The following is a 17284-nucleotide window of genomic DNA, read 5'->3' on the forward strand; positions in this document are numbered from 1 at the left end:
ATGATCAATTCAAGTCTACTTGCATTTCCAAAACAAATGGTTTCTGTTCTCAGGCAAGCTAAAGGTTTGAAGATAACTTTTCATTTCAGTCAGAGGAAAAGTCTGGCATATTTTGACCTCATGACTTAAGCTTGGTCTTATTTAGTTGTCCTTGATTCATGGAAATGAGTTTTGCTTTATCTTTGTATTGCAGAAAAGAGTAGAGTAATGGTTTCTCTAAAGATGTATATAAAATTTCCATGTGATTTTCTTTCTTTGAGCTGCCTGTTTACAAAACAAGCCAGTCTTTCCTTCCTTTCACTGTACCCAGGAATTTAGTGCTAGGGTAGGTAATAAATTTATGTGCATAGTTTGTTACCAAAGTATCTCTTCTCGTTTTAATAGCCCTTCTGTCTCTGATTTCCCCAAAGATTGTTCCTCATCAATTATTCTGCCAGTCTCTATTCCCTTTGCACTTCGTTTAATATGCCTTGCTTTGGAGTAAGAGGGGTATCTTCATGAAAATATGTTAACTAGAGAGAAAAATATTTTTCTATCACAAGTTAGACACTTTCCACAGTAGCTCTCTAGGTGAGATGTTGATTTCCAGCCTTTTGTTGCCTTGGGGGAGGTTTTGGGGAAGGTAATGAATGGGACTTAAAATGATGGAAAAAATTCCATTATAAAAGTCAATAGTGCTTTTTGACACACATTGTTTGATGTCAGTGCTTTTACTCAGATTTTGCCTGTTTTACAGATTTTGTGATGTTGCTGGTTTTGTTGATATTTTTGTACTATAAAGCATAGCTGGTTTTAGAGGTAGTATCTTTTAAAAAGACCAACCCACTTAGCTAAGTATTTGCAGCTGAAGGTTTTGAAAAGCTGTAGTATGATATCATACTTCAAAACCATAGTGCAGTCTCTGTCAGTACACTCTAGTGTGGAGCAAAACAGAGTGTGTCTGTTTATAATTCTCTACAGTACTTGTGGTGTATTAGCTCTGAGGCAATATGGCAAAATGTGTATTTCAGGTAGAAAATGAGCTTGCTAAGCCTGGTTGATTGATAGTTTGAAATCGTTCAAGTTAAAACAGTTGGGATTTCAGCTAAAGGTTTCAAGGTACTAGATTAATAAAAAGTTATTATTCAGTTTCCTACCCATGTAAAAACTCGAGTATCAAACACAAGTATTGGTCAACAAGTTGCAAAGCAAAACAACCCTATGCTGATTTTCTCATGAAGCATTTGACTAAACTATAAAATTTGATGTAACACACCAAAAGTTGATGAGTTATAATAGGATTATACAAATTTACAGGACATGGCTGATCAGTATCTTGAAATATAGTTGTTTAGATGCCACCATTTAGAAATATTTCAAAGGTTATTTTTTGCAAGCTGGTAGGAGACAACACTCTTAGGCTTTCTCCCTGAGTCTTTGCTACCACTGTTAGATTCGGGGTACTGGGTGAGGTAGACCCAGTATAGCTCCTCTTATGTTCTTATTCCTTGCAACCTAACACAAAGTTTCAGATTCGGGAGGTTTCACTATTTTATCTTTGAAAATTGTCAGGAACAAGATTTAAATTTAAGACTAAAAGAGTGTAAGAGACTAAATTTAAGACTAGTTTACCATGACCAGAATAGAAAATAGTAACATCTGCAAGAGTAAGATACCTCTTTTTATGGAAGTATCAAAACAGAAAATATTGTTGATTTAAATTAGATTTGTAAAACACTGGTCATATTTAATTATTACAGAAATGTGTACTACTGCTGTAATTTGTTATCATTCTTTAAAATACAATTAAAATACTCAAAAAAATTACTTTGCAACTCTACTACTTGCAATAAAATGCTGCCAAAGTGATATTCAAGCTGTACAGTTTAGCTGCCAAAGTTTTAAAGAAAATTAAATCATTGAACCGTGGAAAAGTGACTGCATAAGCACCTGTAACTGATGTTAGCTGAAGTGCTAAACCAGCTTTTGGCAGCACGGCCTCTTCTGCAGGTGCGCAGAATATTTTCTTTGTGTCAGTTTATTCAACTAATACAGTTCATTAAGTATTTCATTTGAAGTTGAGAAATGGGCTGGGAATTGAAATAGAAGAAATACTTATTTTCACCTTTCAATCTGTGAATACAAATAAGGTGAGAGAGTTGAAGATCTATTAGTTTTAAAATCTTATAGGATATATTATCCTAAAATGATTTATTTAAATTCAGTAACTACAGGTAATATACTGCTTAAAAACCCAATGTGTTTAATAAGATGAATACTTCTTGCTGTGTTCAGCAAGTTGGATGACTAAGACAACTTGTGTTTTAAGTATATCTGGAGTTCAGTTTCTTTTGACACCTGAATGCCATTGGAAGGATATTAAGCTTAAAAGAATTACCAACCAAAGCAAAAACCTAAACAAAACCCCAAAACCTCAACCTTCCCCAAAAAAACAATCAAAACCAAAGCAAAACCCCCCATATTTATGTGTGTAGGGTAGTTCTAATGTAGCAGAGCATTTTTTCTCCCCAAAATAATAATTGAAAAATGTAAGATGTTTGAATCTGCTCTAACTTTTAATCTTGTGTCGAAAGATGTAAATTGTAGGATGTACATCAGTCAGTAGATGAAAAATACAGAGATTCATGAAGATGCTTCACTTGTACAAGAATAAGAGAAAGCCTGGCCCATCCTGGAAAGTGCTGCTTCTTTTTTGTAATAGCCAGTGTATTTTCACAAAACTCCTGACCAGTCTGCCTAGCAAGGGAAGGAGTTGCACATTTTGCTTGAGTTTGAGAGGGGAAAAAAAAATAAATTCACAGCTGCCTGTTGTAGCTGTTAGCCCTTGCTGCAGGATTCTGCTCTAGCTCCTTCCCCTCTACCCAGTCTCTTCCATGGGGTACCTGTAGCCAGGATCCTTTGGAGCAGGGTTGTGGTGCTCCCTGGACTCCAGTAAGTCTGGGTGCTCCCTGTCTGTCTGATGAGGAGCTGAAAATAGGAGCATTGTGTTGATAGCGGTGAGAAGATCCTGAAATTACTCTGTATCTGGCATGTGTTACAACCTTAAATGAAAGAAAAGAATAGCTGGTTAAGATCCAAACTCAAGTCCTGTCCTTGAAGCTCTTTTGAGAAAAATGTTTAAATGGGAAGAAAGTACCAGCATTATTTGTACATCCTCTGTAGATGGATATGTCCTAGTGCCTTGAGAAGTGATTAACTTCTTATCTTATGGGTGTGGATTTTGATCCTGAAAACAGGATTTTTATGATTGAAATAATGTGTGTGATTCTTACACGTCCATCTTTGAAACTGCAAAAGCTGTAAATGTAAATGTTTTATAGTTGTTTCACTAGGCCCTGTTCTGGTCATAAAAACTGAAAGAACAGTTATTTTCCTTCATAACTGAAACCTGACTTAATGCTAGCACATGCAACCAGAGAAAATAATTTTTTTGGAAGAACTGGCACTGAAAAATATCACCCCAAAACAATATCTATTTAAAGCCATTCCTGTGTTTTACTTGCAGGCCATTGCTTTTGTTTTTCCTTGTAAGTAAAACTGCACCTCATGTGGAGTGATAGAGAAGTACTTTGTGCTGGTTTGATGTGTAAAAGACAGCTCTTGCTGGAACTGCTAGAACTTTAGCTGGAACTTTTTCACCTGCTTGAATGTTTAAGTCAATTGTCTTAACTGTTACACCATCCTAGTTCATTAATCTTCTATTCATGGGAATTTAAGAAGTGCACTGTGCACTTTGGGAAGCACAGCTGTAGATTTGAAATTCTATCGATAGGTGCTATTACAAGCAATCTGAGTTAGCTTTAAACATAGAGGTCACATCATCATAGCACTGCATACTTAAAAAATAAAAAAAGCTGTGCAGTACCATCACAAGGTAGAACATACAAGCACATGTCAGCTACTTTTGAAGTATGTGGCAGAACCATTCCATGGTGCCTCAGGTGGTGGCAAGCAATATATCTGAGGGTGACCAAATTTACACACACTGATTGCTCACTGCTCTCAAAAAGTGCTGACTGGGAAGAACTGTCTGTATGCCTGTTAATGTGAAAATTGTCTGATGAAAAAGAGAGCAATAAGCACATATATTAATCTTTTATGTATTTAAATATAAATTAAAAGCTTGCTTGTAACTTTGTTTTCAGGGTCTGACCTGTTTCATGACAAGCTAAGTTTAAAAGCAATTTTGGCTCCTTGCTACAAATGGTAGTTGCTTATTTTTTGTCTGTTCAGAGCTCTTCTAGCCAAGAATTGTCCATGCTGAACTGCAATTCTACATTTGTGTGTATATGCATATAGTATTTACGAGTTTTGTTTCAGCTGACTTGAAATGTTGTGATTTGCTCAGAAGGAGCTCTGAAAAAAATATTTGGAGGTATCTGCAAGTAAGATAATAATCTGTCTGTCTGTCCAGGCATGGTAATTTGGAAGCAGGCAGCAGAGTAATTGTCATTGGTATGGCCTTCAGCAGCCGATACTTTGATACACACTTGATGGACAACTCTTTTCCCATCATAGTCAGCATTTTTATATTCAGGAGCAGAATTTTAAATTATGACTTTAACTGCCTAGGTGAAGTATTGTAAATCTCTTTCTGCCCACAATATTCTGTCCAAGTCTATCTTTAGTTCTGCTCTACAATAATTCTTCCCTGATACATGGAAAAGCCAGCCAACCAACCTCAGAGAATGTTAGCTGTCAGTGATGCAGTAGCGCAACAATACACCTGTGCTTGTGTTTCCTGGGTTCTTTGTTTTTCAGCTTACCTAAAAGTCATCTGAGAGTCTTTGCATCCAAAGCATTGCTAAAATTGATTTTTTTAGTGCATGATTTGACTGCATTATGGATGGCTCAGCCTGCCAAAAATTCTCATGGGTGCTAAAGTCTGGCTGTCTTCAGCATTTTTCGGCAACCTACAACCTAAATCTCACAGAATAAAGGGATTTCAGGCTGGAGATGGGTTGTGCTTTCCTGAGAAAAGAGATGTTAGAGCAAATTAATGAAATTAAGAAAGGATAGGAATAATATTTTTTTGTGATATTGGTCATATTAAATGGTACTCAACTGTCTAAATGTAGGCCTGAAATCTGATGCCAGAATTCAGCACCTGGAAACTCTGTAAAGCTTAGGGGGACCCCAGCAGGGGCAGCTGGAGCTCCAAAGTTCCCCATACCATATTCAGGTCCTGAAATCCAGACCTTGCATTGTTTACCTGCAGTTGCACAGTATTCTTGAATGCATCACTTGTAGTTTGTCAGGCCCCTCCTAGCCTGATTTTTGCACTGCCAGGAGGCTTCAGTGAGGCAGAGCACATTCTTGGTCATGGTAGGTGTTAATGTCTATGCACAGCTTTTTGGTGAAATTTAAATAACTAGCAAAACAAGCTAAGACAATCGGGTTACATGTGGTATGGAGGTGTTTCTTCTGCCATTGTGTTGATGAAAATTTTCACTTTTTAATTGTACACAAATGGCAGAAATCTCTCTTCTGGCTCTTTTTTCTTCCCTAATGCAACCAATTTAAATCTAAGTGTGGTTTCTACCATATGCTTGTCTCAACCATATTTGCAGTTAAAAAAATATTTCCAAAACATAAGAGTTCAGGGAAAATACACTGTTAACCATGAGTCTGTGTAGCTACTAATTTTTGAGGGTGATGTTAGCAAAAAGAAAAGATTGATGTACATTGGTTGAAACTAAGTCATAGACTTTAAGCATGGAAAACAGTAAGGCTTTTTCTTTATCAGCTTTGTCTAAGAATATGTGTTGTGAATAAGGCTGACACATGTGCTTAAAAGGTGCTATGGTACTATAATAAAAGGTACTCTGCAAATTTTTAAAGTATGGGAAGTGCACCCTGAAGTGATTGAAATTAAAGGCTGTCACTATGACAAAAATTTTGGACTTGTGTTTCAGTTTCTGTTGTCTGCAAGCTTCTGATGCAGTGCTGCAAGATGAGGACAACTATTTTTTAAAACTGAGTTCCTAAGTTTAAAATACAAAGTGCTACTCTGGAACAAAATAGTAGTGCTTATTAAAAAACATGTTTCTATGATCAACTTGGTATGCAGGAAGGAGTTTCTCTCTCTCTCTCTCTCATCATTCAGGGAAAGATGGATTTTGTGTTTGAACTTACATTGGTTGTTATAAATGTTCAGCACAAATGTAAGAGCGTGAGTAGAATAGCATGGAAACACAGCATGACTAAAGGAAAGCTGTAAGGAAAAGGCAGCATTCCGTTTCCTGACAGAAGAAAACAGATGACAGAATCTCTTAAGAAAATGTGCGTAATTTTCTACAGCACTACAGTCTGTAATAAACAGTATTGCTGATGGTTTTTCGGTACATTTTGTTCATGGCTGAGGAAGATGGGGATGAACGAACGCAAGGTATGTATGGATTGTGGACACGGTCCAGCTCCTGGGTCTGGTTGAATCTGGGGCAGTAGATGTGGGGAGGTTTGTCTTTGGGAACGTAAGGGAACGTGCTTGCTTTCAAGAGACCTCAGTGTGCAGTGCAGAGGAGGTGGGGAAAGGCTGGAAAAAGAAAGGAGCCCGTGGGAGAGGGGCAGGCTGGAGCGCATGGAGCGGCATGGAATGTGTTGTTATGGCAGGGAGCAGCCCAAGGCACAGAGGAGATGAGGGGAGATGGAGCAGAGGTTGTTAGCTCCAGGAGCTGCTGAGAATTGCTGTCTCATGCAAGGGAGTAAGGGACTCTCCTGCAAAGGAGGGCAGTACAGCTTCTTCTCATCTCTTTCATCTAATCGTCCTCTTTGCTGTGGATTTTCTCCTATTAACAAGCACATTTTGGTTGAGTTTATCTTTGTCTAATAAAAGGTTCATTTTGTGTTTCTGTGGTGTGCACATGTAAAACAATAAGGGCCAGAGGGACCATTTTGTATTATTTTAGCTAAAGACTACAGCTGACTTGTTTCACAGAGGTGTTATGACGTGTGATATTTCTGTACAAGCAATTATGTTACATGTCTGCAAATACATTTTAAAAATGAAGAAAATAGACTCTGATTCTCTCTTTAAGTAAAAGATTATCTGTAGGAACCTAAAATTTACAACATACTGGGAGAAAAGAGAAAACATTGTATATAATAGCCAAAAAGTCCAGTTGTCTTTCTTCAAGTTGGGAAGCATTCCAGATGAGCACCATAAATTTCATTGCTTCATGGCAATAAGCAAAAATTTGCAGGAATAAAAAGAAAGAAAATAGCTGCAAGGCCATCTTCCCACACTGGAGAATGGTATTTGCTATAATCCTGCTGCTCCTGCAGACTTTGGTTTCAAAGTTTAGACAGTTGTAAATTTTGTTTCAGTTTCTTCGGAAAACACTGACAAAAAGCAAGTGAAAGGAGATCTTCAGAACTGAGGATGGAGAATGTAGGAAGAAGAAGGATTTTGAAGCAGTCAATACAGAGAGGAGACAGAAGTGCTGAAGTGGTGTGGTACAGGAGACCTTTTCTTTCACCAGCTCTGTAGCTGCTGGAAGGCCCTGGAACAAGCCGGAGTCTTGTCTCCCAGCAGTCACAGGGTTGGGAGCCTTCATCTTTCTCTCCGCCAGAGGAATGAGGAAGAAATGGAGGAAGTTAGTTATAGAAGACCGCTCAGGGAAAAAGGAGAAATCTAATTTTAGAGTGTTGGCTTTGGGAGGAGGATAAGCTCAATATAAATGATCTGTTTTTGTGGGGTCACTCATCCCCCTCCGTTCCCATCTTTGACCTCTTAAGTTGACTGGGGAATTTTTTGTACCTTCTTTGAGTTACAAAGTGCATTTTTTTTTTGAGTGGATTTCTCACCTTGGAAAAAGGAGGACAGAAATGAGGGAAGAGGCTGGAATGATGACTTTGAAGAGGGTAAGGAACAGTATGCTCATTGAGTTGTGCAAGTTTTACCAATGAAAGTACCAGTGCAAAGGGTTTTCAATAGTTCCTCGTAGTTTTTCGTGTCAAAAGGAGTTGGAGACTAAATTGTGTTGAATCATACAAAAATATTTCAGCATCTGTTTTCAAACTGTTATATTGAAGAGAGACAAAAAAATGGGATACAGGCCGCCAGAAACTTTAGTGATACACAGAAAAAATTATTTAAAGGTGTAAGTATTTATCTTAAAGAATGGAGTAACTTGTATTTAGCTATTGTACACCTTCTTGCCAGATATGCCTAGAGGGGAAACAAATTTCTCCTCAGCTTCATATGAAGAACAAGAAGCTTTGGGTGGAGAGATTTGGTTCATTTTGACCTGTTGACACCTTTGGAAAATCACACAAAATTTGGTGATCAATCCGTTTCTACCCAACTTCCTTGTAAAAACATGCATAGCTCTTGGTACAAAGATGATAATCACTTGGCAGAAAAAACAGTATTCACCTGCTGATGTTTAAGCATTCCCTTAATACTAGGACGCAAATTTAAGTCTTACTTCTGCTTTTCGTACTGATTTCCTGCAGAAGTGAGCATAGAAGAGATTACCTGCATATAAAAACTTGCTCACCATGGGGAAGGGTTAAGAACATTAGGTTCTCTGGTTGCCCCTCATCAGGTGCTGGTATTTATTCCAGCTATAGTGAGAAAGTTGTGCTGAAAGTGAATGTGGTAGTGTCCACTCCAGCTATGTTAGCATCTAACAAGAAAACAGTTGCATGTTCAAACTTCTTTTTTAGATCTAACAATTATGGCTGCTATCAGCCCCAGCCACTGTACTTAGTGTTATAACTGATAGCTATAATCTTAATTTCTCGCACTTAATGGTGCATGTGGTCGCAGATACATGCAACTAGTCATTTGGTTTTCTGAGGGTGTGCCTTTTTCTCCTGTGTGTCAGCAGTTTTCACCCAATTTAGGTAGCTTAGGGGTGGAGGTCTATTACATTGGTGTGTAAAAATTTTATCATTTCTTTAGCTAAGTAAATCTGAAACGGTACAACCCTATCAAATCTAGTAATTTAGCAGGTGAATATTACCACAGATAAGCTTATATTTAGGTGCTGCACACTTTTCTTATTTAACCACATGAAGCTTTCCCGTGCGCTAATGTAGGATCCCTGAACCTTTAAATTCTGTTTTGTCTTGCAGGCACACCGCTTCTGGTACGGAGGAGCAGTGATCCAGCTTTGGGTGCACCTGATGACTTCCCAAGTGCTTCTCATCCCAGTGACCATGGTCTCAAGCATGTTGTGGCAGTAGGTGTCATGTAACTCACCTTTTTCTTAAGACTGCAACTTTTCTTACCTGTTGGAGTATAATAGTTTTATAAGCTCCATATGTATTTGGATCTATAACAAAATGCACCGTACTTATTTTCTGTAAAGTAGAGAATTTCCTCTGGAAAAATAGTTTAGGTGATACAATCAATTAACAGTGGTTCTATAAGAGATTTACATAAAGCTTCGTGGTGTCATAAGGCATTGGAATATGAACTGAACTTCCAGCAGTTATTTATTTGTTCAGTATCATGTTTTCCAGTTAGTCATTGTTTCTTTGCTCTTGCACCCTTTTTCACTTGTCTTGTTTTCTAAGGGCATTTCTGTCATCTTTGGTACCCTGCTGCTATCCTACATGGTCTCTTCTTTATCTCACTTCTCTGTTTGACCTGACTCTTTTGTCCCTTTTGAGGACAAATTTTATTTCAGTATAGTTAGTCCTAAGTTCTATTGCAAGGCCACAATTAGTGAAAATGCAGTAACTCTTAATTATATGTTTTTGCAGTGATGCTTCTTAGTCACACTTGGGCCACGTGTTCTACTTTGCAGTTTTAAGACCTGAAGCTTTGTGTGTAGGGAAAGCGTTCCTACATTACTTATAAACCAATGAAATTCTTCAGAATCTCTGAATGTCAGCTGGGACACATAAGTGTCTTGAGCTGAATAAAGCTATTTTTTAGTTTTTGCCCAGAAATCTCTGGTGGGTCTAGTTCTGCTCTTCTTTAGACCACATGAATGCTGGATGGTGACTCTGCTTTCATCTGCTTGTAATATTTATGCCTTTTCCCCTTTAGATTCTCTGCATAATGTTGCAGTTCACTCCCTGTCCCCAGCTGTGCAAAACAATCTATTGCTGGTTTATTTCAAAACAAAGCAGCACTCAGAAACCCTGAGTCTTTGTTTGGTGCAGGAGGGATGTTGCAGACTGGATCACAACTAATTTAGAGCAATGTTCCACAAAAGGCTGTGCTGGCACATTAGGGAGTGGGGAGAGAGAGCTGGGGTTCAGCGACACATCCTGGAGATGGGAACCTTTCATCTGAAGGTGTATTTAAGACCAAACTTCCAATGAAGTTCATGTGAATAAAGGAAGTAAATAGTTGACTTGCATGCAGATGTTCTATGAGTCTCACTCCACCACTGCAATTCTGAAGGCCAACACAGGGTTTTAGTTGACTGTTCATTGTTTCTCTTTGCATGGTCAAATGCACGTGTATCTAAGTAATTTGTGTGCACCTTATTTTACAATGGCTTGTGTTATTTGCTAAGTGGTGCAATTTTAAAAGTCTCAGTGGCTCTCCAAGTACATTTTGATGTTACAGGGGGCTGAACTGGTCAAAGTTACATATAATTTGTCAGACCTGCTTGAGCTGAGAGGTTTTTCTTGATGTTTGTTGCAAGTATTTACGTATTAATGAAATACTGAGTCTGATAAATGAAAGTACAAAGAAGAATTCTTGGTTAACAGTGCAGATCTTACACTCTTGGCAAAGCTGAGAAACGTATAAAGTGATTATGTCAGTATGTAACGCTGGACCCCAGCATTTTATAACTATGAACGTGGCAAAAAAAGGTGGAAAAATAAGCAAAATCTGTTTCATTCCAGGGTGTGTTTTGAATGCTTTATAGACCATCAAGAAAAAAAAAATAGCATTTTGTTGAGTTGAGTTTTTTAATGTAATTTTAGTGGTGACAAGTGCATTTTATGCCATTACATGAGGATTGCAGTAATACTTAGAGGTTAAAACCTCACCATGCTTCACTGACTTGCATCAGTACAAAAGAGTCCTCTAGGCCTAAAGGAATTATCTGTGCTAAAATACAGAGCATCCCTCTGTCAGCCGTAGGAGTGACAGTCAAAGCTGGAAAAGTAATAGGGGTGGAGAAGGATTTTTTAAAAATATATCATGTAAGGTGGAGGTGGGGGAGGCCCAGAAAGTTGAAAGTTGTGGTTTGGTGCTGTTCTGGTATTTTTGTGAAAGCAAAAATCTATTACAGCAAAATTACGTTACACTAACTCTTATTTTCACAACACTACCATTAATAAAACTCTCATCATCAATCATACTGAAATATGCTTTGGAATAATGTTCTGGGAAACACAGAAAGCTTAAATAACATAGGTTAAATTAGGTACAGATTGTTTTAAAACATGCAGAAAAATCAATATCTGACAAATGAAAAAACATGGCAAAAATAACTGAACACTGCATTTTGAAAATAGCTTTAGTCTTTCAAGTGTTGAAGCGGTATTTAGAAAAAATTTATTTGTTCTGTACATTGCTGCTGAAAATTTAAAACTAATACTGAATTTCCATTGCCACAAACGAGAGGTTTTTTAATGTTAAACCGCTTCCTTTAGTCACATGCAAGTTAGAAACCTGAGAACTGTTTCTAGATGAAACATTCTTCAGTGCGTGTAGTGAAAAATTAAGTCCCTGTACTTATGCCACAATTATCTTAGCAATTATTTTGTAATTGAAGCTGACTTTCATAATTAGCTGAGCCGTTTTGGCACTTCGGGCGTTTTGGTGCGTGGTACACATGGAACAGGCAGTGGGCTCTGTGTGGCAATACCCGTATGCTGCCTTACACTGATGCACCAGTGCTTCAGCAGATTCTTGAGAGGTGACTACCATGGCATTTTCTGAAGAGAGCACTGATTTACCTCCTGGAAAGTGCACTTCAGTTGTACAAGGAGTAATGCACTAAATAGTACAGCAAACATGCGGTGATACAAGGAAAGAACTTTGCTATCCCATTCAGGTGAACTGGTTGAACCTGATGAATCATTTGAGCTGTTCACATTATTTATGGCATCAAGCAGAGCATGTGTTCTGTTTGTCAGCTGTCCCATTTATTCAAAAGAAGATCTGATTTTTTTAATGCTATGTGATGATTCCAAAAGTAACAAAACCTGTTCTGAATGATCAGGTAGTTTGAGGAGAATTTGAGCTCTTCTTTCCTGTTTTCTCTGACACATCTTAGCTGTAGTTTTAGCCCCAATTAACAAAATACTTCTAGATCAATCAAAAACCAATAGTGAAGTCCAGCATCTGTTCCCTCAGACTGGAAGTCATTTAACAGATGGTACAAAATTTGAGTTTCTTTTTTCATCCAAACCTCTCTTTCCTTATTGTGATAGCTGCCACTGAAAAATTTAGAGACAGTAATCAGGGAAAAATAGGGGTAACACATATCAGAATTTATTTTTTGTATTGAAAAGAAATATTTGTTAATGATATTTTTTTTTTTTTTAACTTTATTAAAGCTACTCCATAGCTCTTCTGCCTAGTTAGGATCACAGAACCCTGACCAGGCTTTCAAGAATGAAAACTTTCTTCCCTTGGTATCCAGAGAGGACTTCAGGGATACAGAATTAGTTTAATGTTCTTATGCTCATCTGTGGATTGGGCAGAAGTGATCGAGAACATTTTTCCTGAGGGGAAGGATTGGAGGGGTGATGACTGATGTAAAACTCAACGTGAACCAGCAATGCGCACTTGCAGCCCAGAAGGTCATCTGAACCCTGGACTGCAAAAAAAATGTGAGCGGTAGGTTGAGGGAGGAGATTCTGCCTCTCTGCTCCACTCTGGTGAGACCCCACCTGGAGTGCTCCATCCAGCTATGGGGTCCCCAGTACGGGAAATACATGGACCTGTTGGAATGAGTCCAGAGGAGGGCCATGGGGTTCGTAAGTAGCTTAGAACACCTCCCCTGTGAAGACAGGCTGAGAAAGTTGGGGCTGTTCAGCTTGGAGAGGCAAAGGTTTGTGTAGAGACCTCATAGAAGTATCTGAAGGAGGCCGGCAGAGAGGGACTCTTCATCAGGAACTATAGTGACAGGAGAAGGAATAATGGGTGCAAACTGTGAAGGGACATTTAGGTTAGATATGAGGAAGAAATTCTTTGTGGTGAGTGTGGTGAGGCACTGGCACAGGTTGCCCAGAGAAGCTGTGGATGCCCATCCCTGGATGTGTTCAAGGCCATGTTGGATGGGGCTCTGAGCATCCTGGTCTAGTGAAAGGTGTCCCTGCCTATATCAGGGGCATTGGGACTAGGTGATCTCTATGGCCCCTTCCAACCCAATTCTAGGATTCTGTGATTCTACTTCTCTGAAAAGTTCTGTGCCCATAGCTTTGCTCCGGCAAAGGCCAAGGGCTGGTCCAGCTGCAAATGGTCTGGCTGCACAAAATGGGTTTAGCAATGGGCATGTAGTCTTCAGCTAGGGATCTCCTCTGGAGCAAGGCCATGGAGTGGGATTGAGATGCTGAAACCTTCCAGAAGAAACAAGCCTTCTTGGGGCACTTAACACTTGCTCAACACTTGTCCTGAGTTAGCTGAGCGGAGCTGCAGTTTCAGATTTTCTTCAACTCAGAAGTTCCTGACTGGATCCCTCTGGCCAGCATGGTAGGGATGAGATGCAGCAAGGCAGAAGGTGTGAACTGTGTGGCTATGTTGGTTTGGTGTTGGGGAGCAGAATGCATTTTGCTGCTTCTGCTCGATCAATTTCATTCAGGCAGTAATTGCCAACATCTGAACTTTTGTTTCTGGAGCTGTTACTTCTGCTTGTCTCTCTTTTTGCCCAGGGACAGACTTCCTCTATTGTCATAAGATTTGATTTGTCATGAGTTTTAGACAGAGGATCCTATTTGAATTGATAATAATTTTCATTAATTCTGGTGGGATTAAGGTTTCATCCCTTCTTGTTAACTTGCTGATTATTATTGTATGCTATTTTCTGCATGAGTTTCTTTTATAGTTACATGTTTTCTGGACAAATACTTAGGTTATCTTGGAGTTAATCAATAGGACTGGCAGATCAAATTGTATTTATCCATATTTAAAGATACAATGAGATGCTGGATCAATTGAAGAGCTGCTCCAGTGGCTCAATACACTTTCAATTTTTGCCTAGATATGACTTGAAATTCACCGTATTTTATGCATTGTGGACATGTAATTTGCAATTTTGAATAAGGTTGATGTATAATTAGAGCATTTTTATGTTTCAAGCTCTTGTTAAAAAGGGTCAAAACCTTCTGTGGTTCTCCTGGCTGTTAATTGTGCTTGTGGTATATTAGCCTTCCTATGAATTAGCATAACATCCACAAGTGTAAGATGCAGCTTCACAATTTGTTCCTTTTCTATATGATATTATATACATATGAAAACGTAAAGATACATACACTACAAATTTGGGTGTGAGATAATCAGTAGTACATTGAAAATGTGTGAGTATTTTAAAAAGAACAGAAATATTAGTTCAGCTAATCGTGCTCTTTAAAAGTAGGGCAGGGCAGAAAGGGTCTTTTTTGGCACGGTGGTGGAATAATTCCATGGAGTTTATCATTTGATTCAGCAGATTTCTGCTGAGACTTGAGCTAAGAGACTATACTGCTATGAGGATTGTATTGACTGTCTGATTTTAGAAGATAGAACTTCTGTCCAGTGTGTTTACTGGACTAGGTCAGATAGTTTTACTTTCTGGTTCTTTTGTGTGTGTTAGAATTTCAATATAAAATTCTCCCATAGTTATGTGATAGACTCATACAACACTTTGGGTTGGAAGTGACCCTTAAAGGTCATCTGGTTTCATCTCTCCTACCATAAGCATGAACCTTTTCCACTCAATCAGATTGCTCAGAGCCCCATCCAGCCTGACCTTGAATGTTTCCAGGGACAGGGCATCTCCTACCTCTCTGGGCAGCCTGTTTCAGTGTTTTGTCACCTACTTTGTAAAAAACATCTTTCATCTAGTCTAAATCTACCCTCTTTTAGTTTAAAACCATTACCTTGTCCTATCACAACAGACTCTGCTAAAAAATGTCCCCATCTTTCTTATAGGTCCTCTTTAAGTGTTGCAGGAAGTGGACTCTGAGAAGGAAACCAGATATTGGGAGAAACACAGTATTTTTTCGGGAACTAGCAGTGCTGGTGCACTTGTAATGCTTTAAATCTGTGCTTGTTGATGTATAATAATCAGACATCAAAGCAGATTTAGAAATAGATCTCAGATATTACCATGTGTGTTGGAGGGTAAAGGCAAGACTGCCTCCCTGATGTGGTGTGGTCTCAGGCTGTCATTTAGAATAGCAAGGTTTTTAAATTCCGGAAGACATTTACTTTTTTCTGGTAAAAGTTTTCCTATTAATAATTTAACTCTTGCTCTTGAAATACTGCAATGTGGAACTGAACAGAAGATCTGGGAAGATTTAAAAGGATTTTCTGTCATTCAGCTGGGGAGCTCCAAACAGTTGGAATTTTTAAAAGGGAATTCTGATGTGGGTGAATCCATTTATAAAGCAACTACTGTGTGTCTGTTTATACTGTGAAACATATATAGAACACTTCTAATCAGCACAGGAGCTTGTCAGTATATTGCTTTTGATGTCTGATTAGATGATCATAGGGACATCTGCAGTGAGTTCGTTTTGAAGTTATTGGTGTGAGCGCTGCAGGAACCAGAGCTGTGTGGCACTCTTACACCATGAAAACTGCTGCTCTTAAAGAACATATTCTAAATCCAACTATGCAGCGAGCTGAGGGCTGTTGAAATAACAAAAGCCATTCCTTCTCAATTCTCTCTGCTGCCTTCCAGCCCTGCACTGCTTTTTTTTCCCCCATCTTGTACTGTGTGCTGTGGCATTCTGTGTCAAAAAGAAATTATTTTATATTGTAGAGGAAAAACTAAAAAATGTAAATTAAATGTTTGTCAGAATACTAAGTTGTTCATCTGAAAAGGGACAGAAGTGCCCTGTGGTAATTTCCTCTTTTGAGGGTGCAAAGCAGTATATGTGTGTGTGGAGAAATGCTCTTTGTGTTCCTTGCACAGCCTGTGCGTCAGAAAAATTGTATTGTTTTACCTGTATTGTTTAAAATGAGCAGTGGGTGTAATTTACATATTTTTATTTCAGCAGGATAAGTAGACTTTTTGTGATTTATTGTACTAAGAGCTAATAATGAATGTTCTGTGATGTTAATATAGTATATAAATTATCAGTAAAAATGGTGTAATCAGTAGAAGTTGTTATTCATTGTTAACAGGTTGTTTCCAATGTGAGGAGTACTGGCATTTTACTGACTATTCATTAAAGAAAGTATCTCTAATGAAAATCATCAAAGCTCTTCATAGTTCTCATGTTAGCAGGAGAGTGGGTTTTGTTTCCTCTTTAAAATGAATTTTGGGCCTTGGCTGTAATTTTGAAAACACCTTATTGTTTATACACCTTCCTCCCCTGTCCTCTGCCTTATGCAGTCAGGTAGATTAGATTGTAGGTGATCCAAGATGGATGAGAGACTGAAACTCTTTGTTTTCCTGTGTAGCCTGTCTTATAGAGAATGTGGAAAAATTAGAGGGTGGAAATAAGAGCTGTTGACAAAAAAAGGGAAAAAAGGTCGTACTGTCAATGCTGTTGACACATATTCATCTCTATAGCTACATCTTTGGGGTCCTACAAAATACTGTCATTCCATCTGGAACAGCTTTTTGCAGGCAGCTTATGCAACAGGCTCATGGTGCTGAAATTGGAATGAAACATTAGCAAGTTACTTCCATGTCTGACAGTCAAAAGTGGAAGATGACAGTCAACATGGCTCATGCATATCATTTACTGTCAAGCTCTAGAAACATTTAGCTAAAATAAAATAGGTTCTCAGTGTCCTACTGAAATGCTTACTACTAAGTAATTTTTCCATAAATGCAGTAATCAATCGGGCAACTGGGAATAATGGCAGAGAACTTTGATACTTACCTAGACTCAAGTGTTGCTGTGACATTAGGAAAAAAATTAATTTTGGACTTTTTTACTATGTCATCTTCCAGCGCACTGTCATATGAAGTTCTACTCTTGTTTGGTTAATATTTGTGTTTCTCCAAAAGTCAGGTGTGTGGCTTTGTTTCTCTTAGAGGATTGACAGTTATTCACACTATAAGGAGATGGGATTTCTTTTTTGTTGTTTTATTTTGTGAGGTGAGGCCTCTTCACCACTGAATTATCCAACTTGCTGGAGACACTTTAATCTGGAGATTGGTTCTTAGGTGCAGCTGGTGTCTCAGATAATCTGGATTTCCAG

At 38.4% G+C, this 17284-nt stretch overlaps 1 protein-coding gene across 5 annotated transcripts in view; it reads left to right on the top strand.

Moving 5' to 3' along the window:
- The window catches only part of PARD3B (par-3 family cell polarity regulator beta), a 393890-nt gene that overhangs the window by 124403 nt on the left and 252203 nt on the right, over window positions 1–17284 (top strand). For all 5 annotated transcript variants that reach the window (XM_058839501.1, XM_058839502.1, XM_058839498.1 and 2 more), the window contains exon 4: window positions 9082–9188. In XM_058839501.1, the coding sequence (XP_058695484.1) occupies window positions 9082–9188 (107 nt within the window). The remainder of the gene's footprint in view (window positions 1–9081; window positions 9189–17284) is intronic.

Source organism: Poecile atricapillus, chromosome 5, assembly GCF_030490865.1.
Source record: "Poecile atricapillus isolate bPoeAtr1 chromosome 5, bPoeAtr1.hap1, whole genome shotgun sequence".
Taxonomy (NCBI): Eukaryota; Metazoa; Chordata; class Aves; order Passeriformes; family Paridae; genus Poecile; species Poecile atricapillus.